The sequence below is a fragment of the Wickerhamomyces ciferrii genome, contig 00032 (assembly GCF_000313485.1).
Source record: "Wickerhamomyces ciferrii WGS project CAIF00000000 data, strain NRRL Y-1031 F-60-10, contig 00032, whole genome shotgun sequence".
NCBI classification, from domain to species: Eukaryota; Fungi; Ascomycota; class Saccharomycetes; order Phaffomycetales; family Wickerhamomycetaceae; genus Hansenula; species Hansenula ciferrii.
The window spans coordinates 20,564-34,085 of record NW_011887708.1 but is presented as its reverse complement, the minus strand read 5'-3'; the positions used below and the strand labels follow the sequence as shown (position 1 = coordinate 34,085).

Sequence of the window (13,522 nt, the reverse complement as noted above, 5' to 3'; positions counted from 1 at the left end):
ATCATATTTATAAATACTAGTTTTTTCAAATTTTTCCTTTATACTCTTTGCTTTTGATATATGTTCCACAATTTCAAATTGATTTATTATAGAATCTCCAGTATATTTTGAGCTCCATTCAATAATTTTTAAAAATAATAAAGTTGTAAAAACTGTACTTATATGTAATTGATCAGATAATGATAAAAATTGATCGTCATCTCTAATATTATTTATATGATCAATAATTTTGATTGAATGATATAATAATTTTTTCAAGATTTTTGGAGTTTTAATTTCAAAATCTTGAAATTTAAAATCTAAGATATTTGATGAATCACTCAAATTTAAACCAAATTGATTATGAAACAAGGCAACAATACAAACATAATGATAACAAAACTCTGTGAATTGTAAGGTAGGTTGTTTGAAAAGATAACTCCATTGTTCATACCATTGATTCAATTCCAAAAGGAAATTTTCATAATCAATATTTGATGAACCATTTTGATCAGTACTTGATGAATAACAATTATTTTGTAAATAATTATATAATAATAATTGTAATTAAATTTCACTTACAATTCTACCATCAAAATTTGTAGCTTGTGATAAATCTAAAGATTTCCTAGTTTGATCTAATCTAATTTCATCTAAGAGACATGATCTTGATGTAAATACACAATTTACCAGGTGAACAAGTGCAATATGATTCCATATTCTAAAATTTGATAATTTAGAATTTTCCTCGTCTAATGATATAGAAAATTGATCTGTTGATAATTTATCCAAGTTTAATAATTGGGTTTTGATATCATATGATAAGAATTTTTGTATTGCAATTCCTGAGATTATCCAAGGATCTATTATATTTGAGCTTTCTGTACTATCAGGATTATCTAAAGTTAAAGAATAACCATAAACTGATATAATAACTAAGGCTTTTAAATCATCAAGATTTTTTAAATTTTGTTGAATAATTAAATTGATTAATTCTTTACGTAATTGAGTTTTCAAAGCTTGTCTTAATGGTTGTGATGATGAATTATTTCCTGGATGATGATACCTAAGTGCCGTTGTTATTATAGTGGTTAAAAATAATGGTGAATTTTCTGTTAAATTTTCAATAAATTCATTTGATGATATATTATTTGGTAAACTTATCCAACGAGAATAATGATTTTTAAAACGATCAATTAATAACTGTGCATCTGTTTGTGAGATTATCCCTAAGGAGATGACATTTTCTTGAGTTTGAGGTTTTGATGTGATTGATTCAGGATTCATTATTGATTTAATTGAATTTGGTAATGATTGCTTTGAAATTGAATTCATCAAGAAATTAAAAGGACTTGTTTGGAAAGAAGGTATTGAAATAGATGTATTGTCATCAATAGGTTCCTCTTCTTCTTCTTCTTGTTCAACTTGTTCATTATTCTCAATTATTTTAGGAACCTCATTCTTGGATTGTAATATTGATAAAATAGTCTTAACATTTTGATCTAAAGCACCAAAATCAATATCAAACCCAGCTTCACTAACCGTTCTCTTAATACCACCAACTATAGCATGACCACCTGGTAATAACCTTGGACCTTCACTATTTCCATTAGTACCACCACCACCACCATTACCACCATTATTTGGACCACCATCTGTTATGAAACTACATGGTTTTGATAATGATTGACAACGTAAACAACTTGGACCATCATTTGAAGGGAAACATCTAGTTTTTTGACGTCTGCAAGCAGCACATGCCTTAGCAGCTCTAGGCACATGGATCTGTCTGACTGTTGGTTGGGACATGATCTAGTTCACTGGTGATTCTTGAGTTCCTGGTTTGTTTATGGTTTGTTTATTGATATTTCAATATTGTGTTTTTCAAACCCGACTTTCCGCGGTCTGGGTAAATACTCTTGATAAGATCAATGGAATATATTATATACTGATTATTGCTTATATTATAGGTATAATCCTGGTTTAAAATGGTATTATATATAATCTATGGTCCCTGAACTCACTAATCCAGTTTTCAGAACTTCAAACGGACTCCTTGTTGTTGTTGTTCTTGCCCATTATCCACTATTTTATACCATTTATTTGGCCCATCATCTAAAAATAAAAAATGAAAATTAAAATTTGAAGGAAAGAAAAAACAAAAACAAAGAAAACAATTATCAACAAAATCAACAAAAACCATCAACAACTCATAATTTATCAACTAGGTATTCAATAGTCAATAACTCAGTGATCTACTCAGCTAAGAATCAGTCAAGATTAAGGATCACAAGCTTCTCATCACTCGCTAATTGATTGTCATTGATTGTCAGGTACCATTTTTAGTTGTTCATTCCCAGCGCTTAAAAAATCATTGGTTAGACCTGCTGCTTGCATTCAAAACCATCAACAGAGATAAAAGAAAGTATCTTGTTGAAGAGTATACATTTCAAGGTCAAACCAGATAATATCAATTGCTAATATAAACTCATAAAACATACCAACATTCCAAAATTTCTGATTTAAAAAGACAAAAAATGGATAGTTTAGATGTTCTATCCATACTGGAAGATCCAGTCAAATTCAAATCAATAACATCAAATCCTGAAGACTTAGAAAAATTTAGGATCATTGCCCTTGAGAAATTCACTCATAATGAAGAACAAATTGCTAAAAATATTGGAACTTTTCAAAGATCAAAAGAAGCTTTAACTGAAATTGGTAATGTTCTTATAGCTGTTGCTATGGGTGATTTAACTAAAACTGTTGATGTTGATAATGAACAAGATCCAGAATTATTAAAAGTTAAAATCACAATAAATACAATGGTTACACAATTAAATAATTATGCTGATGAAGTTATCAAGATTGCTACTGAAGTTGCTCATGGTGAATTAGGTGGTCAAGTTAAAAGTGCTGGCACTGTGGGTATATGGAGAGTCCTAAGTGATAATTTAAATGTAATGGCTTTGAATTTAACAAATCAAGTTAGAGAAATTGCAGATGTTGTTAGAGCTGTGGCTGGAGGTGATTTATCTAAAAAAATCAATGTTCATGCCCAGGGTGAAATCTTGGAATTACAAAATATTATAAATACAATGGTTGATCAATTGAAAACATTTGCCTTTGAAGTTACAAGAGTTTCAAGAGAAACTGGTGTCGAAGGTAGATTAGGTGGTCAAGCTATTGTTGTTGGTGCAAAAGGTATATGGAAAGAATTAACGGATAATGTAAATGCAATGGCTACAAATTTAACAAATCAAGTTCGTAATATTGCAAACGTTACTACAGCAGTGGCAAAAGGTGATTTATCTAAAAAAGTTACTGCAGATTGTAAAGGTGAAATTCTGGATTTAAAATCTACTATAAATCAAATGGTGGATTCTCTACAAACTTTTGCTATGGAAGTTACATCATTAGCTACAGATGTTGGTATAAAGGGTATATTAGGTGGTCAAGCGGTTGTTAATGGAGTCGAAGGTGCATGGAAAGACTTGACTGATAATGTTAATGCAATGGCTACAAATTTAACAAATCAAGTTAGATCAATTGCAGCAGTTACTACAGCAGTTGCTCATGGTGATTTATCACAAAAAATTGATGTTGTTGCTCAAGGTGAAATTTTAGAATTAAAATCCACTATAAATAAGATGGTTGATTCTTTACAAGTTTTCGTTAGTGAAGTTACTCGTGTGGCAAAAGACGTTGGTATTGATGGTAAATTAGGTGTCCAAGCTCAAGTTTCTGATGTTGATGGGTTATGGAAAGAAATTATAACAAATGTTAATGTAATGGCTGCTAATTTAACTTCACAAGTTCGTGCTTTCGCTCAAATTACTGCAGCTGCAACTGATGGTGATTTTACAAAATTTATTACTGTGGAGGCAAGTGGTGAAATGGATACTTTAAAGACTAAAATTAATCAAATGGTTTTCAATTTAAGAGAATCAATTAAGAGAAATACAGCGGCAAGAGAAGCTGCTGAATTAGCAAATAGTGCAAAATCTGAATTCTTGGGTATTTTTTCACATGAATTAAGAACCCCTTTCAATGGTATTTTAAATTATACTCAATTAACTTTAGATACTGAATTAACTCAATATCAAAGAGAAATGTTATCAACTGTTCATAATTTAGCAAATTCTTTATTAACAATTATTAATGATATTTTGGATATTTCCAAGATTGAAGCAAATAGAATGACTGTGGAAGAAGCTGAATTTTCATTAAGAGGTACCGTGTTCGGTGCATTGAAGACTCTTGCAGTTAAATCAATTGAAAAGCCATTAGATTTAATTTATGAAGTTGATTCATCATTCCCAGATTCAATCATTGGTGATTCTTTTAGATTAAGACAAGTTATATTAAATTTAGTTGGTAATGCTATAAAATTCACTTCAAAAGGTCATGTTAAATTAAGTGTTAAAAAAGCTACAGATCCTTTAGATACTCAAATTTCTAAAACAATTGAAAATAATAATTATGTTATTGGTACAAATAGTGGTAATTTAATTAATGATTCTGCTCCACAAATTAAAAAAGATAGTACTTTAGTATTAGAATTTTGTGTTTCAGATACTGGTATTGGTATTAAAAAGGAAAAATTAGATTTAATTTTTGAAACTTTTACACAAGCTGATGGTTCAACAACAAGAAAATTTGGTGGTACAGGATTAGGTTTATCAATTTCAAAAAAATTAATTCATTTAATGGGTGGTGAAATTTGGGTTATTAGTGCATTTAGAGAAGGTTCAAAATTTTATTTTACGATTGCAACATCACCTGCTAAAATTAATTTTGTTAAACAGTCAGATGCATTATTAACTTTTAATTTACATCAAATTTTATTTATATCAACAAATTTTAGTGATGAAGAATCTGAAAAAATTAGAAAAGATTTAACAGAATTAAATTTAAGACCAACTGTGGTTCATGATATTGCAGAAGTTAAAAGTGAAGATCAATCAAAATTTGATACCATTATTATTGATAGTATTGAAATTGGTAAATCATTAAGAGAATTACCAGAAATTAAATATATTCCATTTGTTTTATTAAATCCAATGATTGAAGGTTTAAATATGAAGATTTGTTTAGATTTAGGTATTCAATCGTATGGTAATACACCATGTTCATTAGCTGATTTAGCTGGTTATCTAAAACCTGCATTAGAATCAAGAATTGTTCCAAGTGATGATAATACACCACAATCTTATACAATTTTATTAGCTGAAGATAATTTAGTTAATCAAAAATTAGCTGTAAGAATCTTGGAAAAATATGGTCATCAAGTTTCTGTTGTTAAAAATGGTCTTGAAGCTTTTGAAGAAGTTAAAAAAAAACGTTATGATGTTGTATTAATGGATGTTCAAATGCCAATAATGGGAGGTTTTGAAGCAACTGAAAAAATTAGATTATGGGAAAAAGAAGTTAATCCATTAGATCCATTTAGTGTAAGATTACCAATTATTGCATTAACTGCTCATGCAATGTTGGGAGATCGTGAAAGATGTTTAGAAAATCAAATGGATGAATATATTTCAAAACCTTTGAAACCAAATTTATTAGTTCAAACAATTGCTAAAACAATTCATCATATTTCAAAATTAAAAGAATTAAGTGCATCAAATCCAACAAAATTTCAATCATTAACTAAAGATGGTCAATAATAATACAAAAAAAACAATTTGGTTTACATTAATTTTTAATTCTTTATGATTTTTTACTATTCCTTTTATTATTATTATTGTTTATTAGTTTATGTTATGTTTCAGCTCGAGTTTATTAAATGTTTAAGTTTATATGAGTTTAATTATAATATATAGTTTTGTCAAGAATTTAAAGTAGTTTTATATTATAAATCTCGTTAAAGTAATTATAAACGTCCACTTTATTATAGCCAAGTATACGCATGGCGCATGACTTGTTATACATCTACTTAATTATTGTTGATAATATAGAATTGGCTAGAACCTTCTATTCAAGTACCTTTGTACGCTTGGTTTTTGGTTCGAGTACTATAAAACTAGTATAATCATGCAAATCATACCAAATAAGGTATTTTCGATCCTCGATATTTACTCAATTCATACAAATATGAAAAACTTTAAATTTAGTTTTGAAATTAAGCAATTTGTTGAAGTTTAATATAAATATGGTTCAAAATCCTGGAAAATTTGTTAAATGTTTTCTACTTCAACATATAGCTAATGATTTCTGATGTAAAGTTGAAGTTGAAGGTGTTGAAGTTCAATAGTGATCAGTCGGGTTTACCTTCAAGCCTTCAATTAAACATTTTTTCCACAAGATGACACAAAATTTTCAAAAATAAAACCTCAAATGGCAAAAAACATCAACGCCAATGAATAATAATGACAATTATCAATCAATAAAGGCCTAGTTTGTGTGCATTCTATTCAAAAATATTAATTCGCCGGCAAAATCAGCAAAAAAAGAAAATAACGACACCTGCAGGACTCGAACCTGCGCGGGAAAATCCCAAAAGATGGCCTTGATGATAGATCCGAAGATCAAACTATTCAAGTCTTTCGCCTTAACCACTCGGCCAAAGTGCCTTAACTTGAAAACAAGAGTATGGCTAAGTATCCAACATATAAAATCTTGATGACATTATTGCTGACTAAGCATTTTGGGAAATTAAAGTGGTTTATTTCAATATTTTTGGTAATAATGTAGCTTTTTTTTAATTTTCATAGTATCCTGAATTATAGCTTAGTATTATAATGCTAATAAATGTTTGAGATTCAATGGTTGAAATTTTGAGTTTTTTTGAAATTGTTATTTCCAAAGTAAAAATAAACTTTTGTAGGTTAATTATATTTTTGAAATAAAAAATTTATGAAAAAAATTTTGCACTAAATTTCGTTTTAGAATAATATTTAATTCTCATTTTATAGATATACTTGTTTTAATTTGTATTTGGCTGATAATTGTGCTGTTAAATCAAGTTATTTTTGACGGACCCCAGATTTATAGATCGAAGACCAATAAAATGCTGAAATTCCATAATAACACAATTAATACACCGATTTAAACCCTGTAAAGACCTACATATGCAATTATTACATCATTAATACTAAATAAACAACTATTTTCACAAATTTACCTCATTTAAGTGGAAATAAATCAAGATTAAATTAAAATTGTTATATCTGTGTAGTCGGTTAAGGACACATTACGCAATATTTTTTTCATTTGCACTATCAAAAAATCAAAACATTCGATAAACGTTTTAAATTGTTTTTGTCTCATCAACCACAATTTGATAATTAGGATACAACTAAGAGTTAATTCATTCGCTAGTTTATATTATTTTGCTTTCATTCCATTATTTAATCACTATCATCAATGTCAGGTCTTGCCTCTAAATGGGCAGATGAACCAGATTTGGTTAAAGCTGCTGTTGAACAAGATTCCACAAAGAGAACATCACCTTCAAAATCAATTAATTCAACATCACCATCGAAATCAAATGCTGTGACATCTGTCAAAGGGAAACCATTAGCTAGTAAATGGGCTGACTCAAGTGATGATGAAAAAGAAGAAGAAGTTAAGATTCCAATTCACAAATCTCCACCAAAGCATAAATCTATACCAAAAGAACCAAGGAAATATAGAGATTCACCTAAAAAACATAATAAAGTCAATGATTTATCCTCAATATTTGATAATCAATTACAATTAGAAGATCATGAAGATTCAAACGGTAGAGAACAAATGACACCTGAAGCTAAAGCTTTTGCCTCTAGATTAGGTATTTCATCAAATGATCAACCATCAAAACCAAAGATTCAATTTAATAAACATCATAAAAGTAAACATCAACACGATGAAGAACACTGGGAAGATGATGAAGAAGAAGATCAGGAAGATGAATACGAGATAGATGAAGAAGAATACAAACCTCAAGCACCAACTAAAGCTGGTAATAGCCTTGCATCACGTTTAGGATTAGGTTCAACGTTACCTGAAAAGCCAATACAACCAAGTAAAGAAGATATACGGAATAGAAGGGAACAAGAACGTGATAGATTACAAAAAGAGCGTACCAAAGCCAACCGTGAATGGAATCACAACAAAGATTTCAATCGTAATAGGGGTCATAATGATCGTAGATATTCAAACCACAATAGAGATCATAATGATAATAGATATTCACATCAAAATAGGGATCATAAATTTGAACATAGAGGTCAACATCATCAAGATCATCATAAAGAATATAGCTTAAGAGGTAACAAATATGACAACGATAGAGAACATCGTGTCAACCAACAGAGTAATCCTGAACCAAAACCACAACTAAAAGCTGAAAAATTAACAAAGGAACAACTCGCCAAACAAGAAGAAGAATTAAAACAGCTTGAAGAGATGATGAGTTCTGGGGGTAAAAATATCAATTGGGCAGATTTTGAAGATGGTTTTTGAGTAATAATTAATATAGAGATGGGGATTTACAGGTATTTTGTGTTTTTATTTCTTTTCATAATTTCATAATGATTTTTAATATATATTCCATGATTCATGCGGGTTTTATGTTTTCATAAATTTAATTTCAAATTATATTAATATTCGAATTGTAAATGTCAAATTTTAACGATTCCATAATATTTTCCTATGTAAATTTCCTTCATCATCTTTCGTTATTAAATGAGCTTTTATGATTTTCGCATGTTTGATATGTTCAAAATCAAAGATCCCTTTAAACACCACAGTTGCAACTTTACCATTTTGTCCTTGAATTGGAACTTCACCTAAAAATACAATATCATGATCTTTTTCCTTGATAGTATGTTCATTATAAACTGGTATTTTAAAATTTTCATCAGTTGAATTACCATTTAAAATCCCACCAATAGGTTCCAAGAGCCCATCAACTATTTTCTTAATACGAATTGGTTTATTAACAATAGAGAAAGTTGGAGAAGTTGGTGAAATTTGTAAACCTTTCAATGTAGTTAATTTATCTTCTATCCATACATCAAAGCTTATAGGTGTATCTTGCTTTATAGGTAATTTGAATTGTGTTTTAATTTCATGATCTAATGATAATCTTTCTAATATTTGATCTTCTGCAACTGATTGAATTTGTTCTAGATCTATTTCTCCAGATTTTGGTTTCCTCTTTATAGGATTAATCCATAATGGGACAAATGTTTTTTCATTTTTATAAACAGCTTGATATGAGGAGTATATGCCAATTGTACTTATAGTGGAAAACAATATAATTGAAGTTATCTGCTTGAAACTCTTCCAAGTTTCCTTTGGACTTGGTTGATGATTATTTATGGTTGTTTCTATAGATTGTTTCAATTGAGCCTGTGAGATTCTTGGATGGTTAAAATTGTGTAAGGATCTTGAAATGAAAGAATTGGTGTTTTTGGTGTACAATCTCTTTATGAACATATCTTTTCAAATGACAATTGACTATTCAGAATGTATTTGATCTGGTTGACAAAGATTTCATTGTGCAAAGGATGTTAATTTAAAGTAACACCATTTTTGGGACATAAACCAAATTCGCGGGGGAATAATAGGTACTATACAATTTTTCACTACAAAACTTTATTTGAATATAAAACACCAAAATGATTTGTATAAAATACTCTAAACAATTAAACTCCTTTTAATTAAAATAATGTGAAAATCAATAATATATAAAACATGCCTTTTTTATGAATTACAAAAATATATGTGAACTGAATAAAATCCTCGGTTAATATTGAATCTTAATAATAACAAATCAGAAAAGCCAATTGGAAATTTTTTGCCATATTGATGGATTGATGTCTAAACCTAATCTTTCTCTTTCTTCCAAATAATTCATTTCATGTTGCTCCACTTCATCCAATCCATTCACAAGATCAGCTTCTTCTGGTTTAACCATCTTGGTTCTCTTGATCAATTTATAAAGAATGAAAACAACAACATCTAACAAGATCATTAAATAACTTGTCAAGAAAGTACCAATATCCCATCTTCCTGGCATTAATGAGATATAACCTAAACAACCAACCATACAAGCTGTTAAAGCCATACCAAATAAAACAGTATAAGGTTGAAACCATGATTTATATCTAAATGTTGATTTATCAATACCTTGTGCATTACAAGCTCTCCAGAAACCCAAAAATGTAATAGTCATAAAGAAATAATTGGCAACTTGAGCACCTGTGATGACATTAACAATCCAATTTAAAACTTTAGCACCTGAAGCACCTAATTGTAAAAGTGATAATAATGAAAAACAAAATGAAACAGTAACACAGAAGATTGGAACACCAGTCTTGGTACAATATTGGAAGAACTTTGGAGCAAATCCATTCTTAGACAATGCTAATAAAGCTCTTGATGAACAATAAACATATGAATTACCAGCTGAAAATGCTGAGGTAACACAAAGAGCATTAACAATATGTGGAAGAACTTTGATTTGTAAGTTTTTCATTGCAATAACATATGGTGAGAATGCACCATTTGATTCAGAGCCTGTACCTGCCATACTCATTAATGTTTCATCATTTGAAGCAACTAAAACACCGACACAAAGTGAACCCAAGACATAAAAGACAGCCATTCTATAGAAAACAGTTTTGAAAGATTTTGATAAAACTTTACGTGTAACTTGACCAGTTTCACCAGCAACCATACAAAGATATTCAGGACCAACACAAGTGAAACATGCTTTATTTAAAGCAGCCATAAATCCATGGAATCTACCCATTGAACCACCAGTTAAATATTCAACCATTGGACCTGGGTTATTCCAAAATCTAAATCCAAATGCATCATGTTGAGGATTACCACCAACCATGGCAACAAATGTGAAAACAATCAAACCAACAGCTAAAATAACTTTACCTAAAGATAACCAAAATTCACATTCACCAAAATATTTAACTGCAAATAAATTCAACAAAGTATAAATGAAAATTTGTAAAACAAAAGTTATTGCAGGTGAATAATCATCTCTCCAAAAATGAATCATTGAATTAACTGCAGTAATTTCAAAAGGAACCAATATACTTGACATTAACCAATAATTCATCCCCACAATAGCTTCAAAAGCTTCATCAACACAACGACCAGCCATTTGAATGAAAGGTGCATGGATTGGTAAATAACAAACCATTTCACCAATAGAGGCAATAACACAAAAAATCACACCAGACCATATAGTATAAGCCATGAATAAATTTGCTGGACCACCATTCAATAACCCAGTTGAAATTGTAACGAATAATGCAGTACCAATGGAACCACCCATTGCAATCAAATTAACTGTTCTTGAATTTAATGTTCTATGAGTTGATTGAATTGTTGTATGAGAACCTTGTTCATCAGATACTGAAGTGTTGGAAGCTCTTAATGAAGCATTCAACTCATCTGTTTTTTTTTCATTTTCTATATCCACTGTCCGTGGATCATGCTTTCTAAATATACTATTAAACATTTTTGTAATATGTATATGACGTTCTTTTGTACTATGTGTACTTGATAGTTTATAAATGTGTAGATAAAATAGATTCCGATATATAGATTCTCATTGAAATTTTTCAAAATACGAGATATTAAAGACTATTTATATCGACACTGTGAAATTGAAAAATTTGATCCAAACAATCAACGTTGTTAATTGTTAAAGACAATCATTTGAGAATTGAGAAGTCGTTATATAAACATATTGAAAATTAAAATTGATTAACCGAAAAGCTGTATAGCTGTATATTAATAAAATGAAATATATACGGGTCTGGCACAGGGTCTAGGAACCTGAGTCAGCCAGACTATGCACTAAATTTTCAAATGACATCATTTAAAAACCCTGCCAAAGAGTGTTTAGTGATTAACAGAGTGACACCTTTATAGATTTGGGGTAAACATAAAGTTAATTCGATTTCAAAACATTTGGTAGAAACTAGAGGAGAACAGCTTCTTTGCATACTAAATTTCATATTGATATGTTAAAAACATACACTAGATATACCAGCGGTTTGTTATTCAATTGAACTGAAATCATCATAAGCAAAGTTCTGAAAAATTTTCTGTAAAAGTCAACACTATACGTGAACAGCAAAGAAAACTATAAAAATATTTTCTAATTTGGGTAAAGTTATGTAGGCCCGTACCCTGGTCAATAGATTAGGTTATGCTAGTAGGTGGTCCCTCAGGTCCCGCTTCTCGTCTATCTATAGGCTATTGGGAGAGACTCATATGGGTCACTGCAGTCTAATGCGAATCGAGAACTTTAAATCGCGAGGCACAAAATAAATAGAAACTTGAAGTTGCCCTGGAGCCTTGAGCTTTGAAGTCTAATTTTTTGTGGGTAGACCAACTTTATCGAAATTGATACCAAATTTGACACTTTTGATAACGACGGATTAATAGGGACATAAATCGGAAAGCTTTTTTCATGATCATGTTCCTTGCATTGATAGCTCTCATTCAAGACTAATAGTTGTTTATACTAAAAGTAACACATTTTGTTTTATACAAACACATATTTATCAAAATTGAAGAAAGAGAATTATGCAAACTGGAATATTCCGAGAATTTTACGATTTGTGCAGCGCAGCATAAAAAAACAAAGAACAGTGCTGGCTTAACCAAAAATGGTTTCTATTGGGATTTCCATGACTCCACACAAACTTCCTATACGAGTAAACTAATGCATGGTCAGTTTCCTATGGCGATGTTTTTTTTCTATCAACTCTTAATTAGGCTATTATAATCGTGTTATGAAATTCAAATGATCATGTTTTATTAGTTAATGACTCGATCATGTCATCTAATGTTTCATGAAGTAGTTGCTGAGATTTTGACACGTATAAGTCTGGTGTTGAATCTTTTAGTGTATTGTTGTAAATTTAGTAACCAGGTCTCTTAATATATTGACAACGTTTAATTATGGTGAACTTAGATTACCTATATCAAGAAATCTAGATGTCTCTAATTACAAAAGCACTAGCTAAGCAACCGCGTTACTCAAAATAAAATGTTTAAGTCAGAACGCCGAGCATAAAGTTGTTCTATATATCACTAGATCACCACGTAAGCAACTTTATCTTGAATCAATTTTAGTTAAGGAAACTCCTAATATTGACCTGTTCAAGTTATTTGATTGAGGTGTTTACCATCATAACTTAGAACTACGTTGCTATAAATTACCCTAAATCAATCAACAACTTGTCGTGTACCAATGCTATCTCATAAATTGTTTAAAGCCATATTTAAACTTGTCTTGACATCTGTACGCATAAGAAACCACGTTCATTCCCATCCAATAATATTTGATCCTCAACTTCTTTTTTTGCTTGCGAATATAGTTATACAGTAAATTTGCCCACATGTTTCCTCTTTTGGAAGTCGAGAAGCCTAGAACTTGAAAATGTTTAATCTATTATGCATGTCAATTTACTTGTGGACCGCAGTTATGAACTGATTGTATGACTTACGTAGTAGGTACTAGGTAGTGACTCGTGGTTCAACAACATCTTAAGCTCATAAATTATATCAAATCCCA

The 13,522-nt window shown here is 29.9% G+C and overlaps 5 protein-coding genes across 5 annotated transcripts; 2 read left to right on the top strand and 3 right to left on the bottom strand.

Moving 5' to 3' along the window:
- Window positions 1-546: 546 nt before the first annotated feature.
- Window positions 547-1,788, bottom strand: BN7_1536 (uncharacterized protein; the record flags this gene model as incomplete). The annotated part of the gene is made up of 1 exon (XM_011277847.1): window positions 547-1,788. The coding sequence occupies one exon, from the start codon at window positions 1,786-1,788 to the stop codon at window positions 547-549; it is 1,242 nt and encodes a 413-aa protein (XP_011276149.1).
- Window positions 1,789-2,516: 728 nt separating this feature from the next.
- Window positions 2,517-5,648, top strand: BN7_1535 (Hybrid signal transduction histidine kinase J; the record flags this gene model as incomplete). The annotated part of the gene is made up of 1 exon (XM_011277846.1): window positions 2,517-5,648. One exon carries the CDS (start codon window positions 2,517-2,519, stop codon window positions 5,646-5,648), a length of 3,132 nt encoding a protein of 1,043 aa, XP_011276148.1.
- A 1,699-nt stretch (window positions 5,649-7,347) lies between these two features.
- GFD1 (Gfd1p) lies at window positions 7,348-8,427 on the top strand (the record flags this gene model as incomplete). Its single annotated transcript, XM_011277845.1, has 1 exon — window positions 7,348-8,427. The coding sequence occupies one exon, from the start codon at window positions 7,348-7,350 to the stop codon at window positions 8,425-8,427; it is 1,080 nt and encodes a 359-aa protein (XP_011276147.1).
- Window positions 8,428-8,592: 165 nt separating this feature from the next.
- On the bottom strand, window positions 8,593-9,405 carry AIM39 (Aim39p; the record flags this gene model as incomplete). The annotated part of the gene is made up of 1 exon (XM_011277844.1): window positions 8,593-9,405. One exon carries the CDS (start codon window positions 9,403-9,405, stop codon window positions 8,593-8,595), a length of 813 nt encoding a protein of 270 aa, XP_011276146.1.
- Window positions 9,406-9,742: 337 nt separating this feature from the next.
- AGP5 (General amino acid permease) lies at window positions 9,743-11,452 on the bottom strand (the record flags this gene model as incomplete). The annotated part of the gene is made up of 1 exon (XM_011277843.1): window positions 9,743-11,452. One exon carries the CDS (start codon window positions 11,450-11,452, stop codon window positions 9,743-9,745), a length of 1,710 nt encoding a protein of 569 aa, XP_011276145.1.
- Window positions 11,453-13,522: the final 2,070 nt, after the last annotated feature.